At 43.1% G+C, this 4051-nt stretch overlaps 1 protein-coding gene across 1 annotated transcript; it reads left to right on the forward strand.

Moving 5' to 3' along the window:
- The first annotated feature begins 438 nt into the window (after positions 1-438).
- LOC123162686 (F-box protein At5g07610-like) lies at positions 439-1928 on the forward strand. The gene is made up of 2 exons (XM_044580463.1): positions 439-541; positions 619-1928. Exons 1-2 carry the CDS (start codon positions 453-455, stop codon positions 1247-1249), a joined length of 720 nt encoding a protein of 239 aa, XP_044436398.1. The 5' UTR covers positions 439-452; the 3' UTR covers positions 1250-1928.
- The last annotated feature ends 2123 nt before the right edge of the window (positions 1929-4051 follow it).

A 4051-nucleotide genomic window follows, 5' to 3' on the forward strand; every position in this document is an offset into this window, starting at 1 on the left:
TTATGAACATATAAATTTTGTAAGAAAAGAAAAAAGAAAATGAAAAAAAAACTTAATTTGATGAACAAATTTTGAAAGCGGCGAACAAATTTTAAATTTGGGAACAAACTTTGAAATTGATGAACAATTTTTGAATTTGGTGAATATTTTTTCAATTCGATGAACAAATTTTGAATTTTGATGAACATTTTTTCAATCCGATGAACAAAAAAGGAATTTTATGAAACGTTGAGCATTTTTACACTATGCGAACATTTTTTGAATTTGATACAAAAAAATGTTCACGAATTTGGAATGAAAAGAAAAAATAAATAGGATATGGGCCGGCCCATACGAGCTCTCAGCGCGCCAGGGGGGTACGCGCCTGGTCGCTCGGGGGTGCCCTATGCGCCATATAGGAACCCCGGTCCCGTCCAGCAGCCGTAGGTTTCGTTCCCCTCCCTCCTCGCTCGATGGCGCCGACGCCGCCGCCGCCCGCCATGTCCATCCCCGCGGATTGCTCTCGCCTGCATGAGGAAGGCCGCGCTTCAATCCCCGACCGGTACAGGCAGCACCATGACCATCCACCCCTCTTCCTCCACTGATACTCTGACCACTCATCCATTTGCGTTTCTACAGGTCTGCCTCTTCCCCCGAAGGCGACGGCAGGATGGCAATCGAGAGACTCACCGACGACCTCCTCATCGAGATCCTCTCGCGCGTCCCCGCCAAGTCGCTCTGCCGCTCCAAGTGCGTCTCCAACCACTGGCTCAGCCTCGTCGACCACCCAGACCACCGCAAAAAGCTTCCCCAACCTCTGGCCGGCTTCTTGTACAGCAGCACCTCCAGTGGTCGCTTCTTGGACTCACCTGTCCACTCTACAAGTCTCCCATGGAGCCGCTGCCCTCTGATGATCACCTCCTTCGCCTTCCTGCCTAACCATCGGCGCATCGATGTCATGGACTGCTGCAACGGCCTCCTTCTCTGCCGCTGGTATGGCGTCTCCGCCCAGGATGATCACTTCCGTTATGTTGTGTGCAGTCCCGCCACCGAGCAGTGGGTCGACTTTCCGAACTCCGGCCGGGCAAGGGACCAGGTGGCCGTCACACGCTTGGGCTTCGATCTGGCCCGGTCGTCGCATTTCCATGTGTTTGAGTTGCTGGAGCAGAAGGAGAACTGGACCACCGAGCTTGTCGGAGTGGCAGTGTATTCATCTGAAACTGGAGGATGGGTATGCAAGGAAAAGAGACAGAGTGGACACATCATTTGACGCTCGGAACAAACTGTCTTTCTTAACGGCCATCTGTATTTCCAAGCCTTTGACCGTGACTTTTGTGTGGCTACGGTAGACACCAAGGGTGAGACATGGATGAAATTCGCTCTCCCTCGTCATGGTCGTGGTCTGATTGATGGTTTTATTCAGTGTTCTCAGGGCCGCTTACATTATGCCAATTTTGATCGCGACGACTACAACAATGTGATTCGACTAGCAGTTTATGTTCTGGAGGACTATGAAAGCAAAGAGTGGAAAGTAAAGCACACTGTTGAAGCTTCGGAATTGTTTGGAGGGATAGATGTTTGCTATGTTCAAGATGACTTTGAATGGGTTGGAATCCATCCGGAATATAACGTGATATTCTTTACTGTCGGTTGGTATGAAAAATTCATGTGCTATAATATGGATCGTCGGCAAGTAGAAGTAATCCGCGAACTTGAAGATGGCAGGCCACCATATCTGCCATACATGCCGTTGTATGCAGAGCTACAATCGTTGCACATGTGAGATCGAATATCAGATAGCCGTTTCCTTTGTTGGAAGTGGATCTTTGATAGCAGTCAATTGTTCGTGCTACTATGGAGCAGTGGGCTTGGTATGTATGCTTGAATTTGAGTCTCGTATTATGTGACTGATGTATCCATGCTTTTAAGTTTCGAGGCAACCTGATTGATTTCCCTGTCAAGTGATTAACTATGTGAAATTTCAGTGAACTTCTGTTTTGTGTATCAGTGGTTCTGGACACTGCCACCTCCATGTGTATGGTTAGCCTTGTGTAGTAGTGGTATGTGTGTTAAAGCTCTGTTTGTAGGTTGCATTTGCTGTTGGGGAGTATAAACATATATCTTATCGACAGAGCTTCAGTGAATGTTTACTCGTCCTCTAACGATACAATGCGTGAGAATCGAATACATGTAGGGCTGGAAAAAAAGCTCGAAGCTCGTGAGCTAAATGAGTAACTCGTTGCTCGGCTTGAATCGACTCGAACTCGAAGAATAACGAGTCGAGCCGAGCTTTAGTTTAAGATCGTTTATAGATCAAGTTAAACGAGCCAATCTCACGAGTACTCGTGTGACTCGTTAGGCTCGTTACAAGAGATCAACCAAGCACCCTGCGTCCTAGGAGCACAACACAAGGCCCAGCCACGCAAGGCACCTTACAAATATGAAAAAAATTATTACTTGCGAATGCAAAGTGTACATATTAAACATGTACAACGTTCACAAACAATGTTCCTTTTTATCTTATTTGTAAGGTTTTATGTTCATATCCTTAACGAGCTTAACAAGCTAAACGAGCCAGCTCGTGAGTTATACAAGTCGAGCCAATCTTTGATTTGAGCTCGTTATACTAACGAGTTGAGTCGAGCTAGCTCGTTACCGAAACGAGTTTTAGCGAGTCGAGCCGAGCTGGCTCGACTCGGCTCGAATTCCAGCCCTAAATACATGTCTTCTGATGGTAAAACTATTAATTTGGTTGAAATACAGTGTCGCTTCCTTTGATACTAGTAGTTGCTTATGGCATGGCCTAATTAATTAGGAAGTGTTGCTAGCAGAACATCAGCAGGCCGTGTATGTACCATGGTGTGTTGAATCTTTTGCTAGACGGAAGCAAATCTTTTTCTGGACACAAAATTGGGCGGAGACATGCTGTTCGTGTGTGGTGTTCGTTCAGGCATTTAGGTTTAACAGGGTATGAAATTGCCAATGCCGTGCTGTTCCCATGCTAGTCTTGCTTCTATAAGTTCTACTAGTAGTAGTTACCTGATTCTGATATAACCTTGCACATATGCTCCATTCCATTTTTCACAGCCTATTTGCACCGACACAACAGGTGGCTGCCATGGCACAGGTCTCATCTCCGACCCTCGAAAACCAACTGAAACTGTCCTTGAGCTCCTCTGTCGGTACCGGGATTTGCCGACACCGAACGGTGTTTAGGAACGAGGTTGTGTCTTTTTTCTTTGGGTTGATTACACGGTAAAAGTTCGTGTATTAAAAAAATTCATGATTTTTCAAAAGTTCGTGTATTAAAAAATGTTAATAAAATTGAACAAAATTTCGACAATTCAAACATTGTTCATGAATGGAAAAATATCCTAAAAATTTAAAAACTTTTCGTGACTTACAACTTTTTTTATTCATTCATAAAATGTTTGCTAATTCAAAAAATGATCATGCATTTCAATTCGTTAAATCAAAACAATGTTCACGAATTTCAAAATTTGTTCCACCAATTTCCAAAAATTATTTGTCGATTCTAGAAATATTCGTCAACTCAAGAAAATTGTTTAATAAAGTGTTCACAATTTTTAAAAAATGTTTGCAAATAGTATAAAATGTTCATGAATTCAAAAATGTTCGAATTTTTTTAAAATTGTTCATGAATCTGAAAAAATATTCACAATTTCAAATATGTGCATGAGTTTAAAAAATATTCATGATGTGAAAAATTGTTCATGATTTTACGAAATTGAGAGTGATAGTGTACATCGGTGATGTAGCAAAATGTTGTCATGACTATTGAAGTTTACGATATTTTTTCCATTGCGACGCACGGGCGCTTCTCCTTAATATCACCAAAACAATCATCATCTTTTTGTTTTTGAGACAAAAACAAGAATCACCTTTCTTTTAAGAAACAAATAAGAATTACGTGATTCGCTCGCGCAGAGCGAAGGCCTTCCGGAACTTAATGAACTCGTACACAGCCCAATCGCCGAGAATATAGTCCGACGACCCACTCGCCGGATATGCGAAAGTGCCAGTCCTATCCAGCCATTGTTCCAAGAAAAAA

The sequence above is a fragment of the Triticum aestivum genome, chromosome 7B (assembly GCF_018294505.1).
Source record: "Triticum aestivum cultivar Chinese Spring chromosome 7B, IWGSC CS RefSeq v2.1, whole genome shotgun sequence".
NCBI lineage: Eukaryota > Viridiplantae > Streptophyta > Magnoliopsida > Poales > Poaceae > Triticum > Triticum aestivum.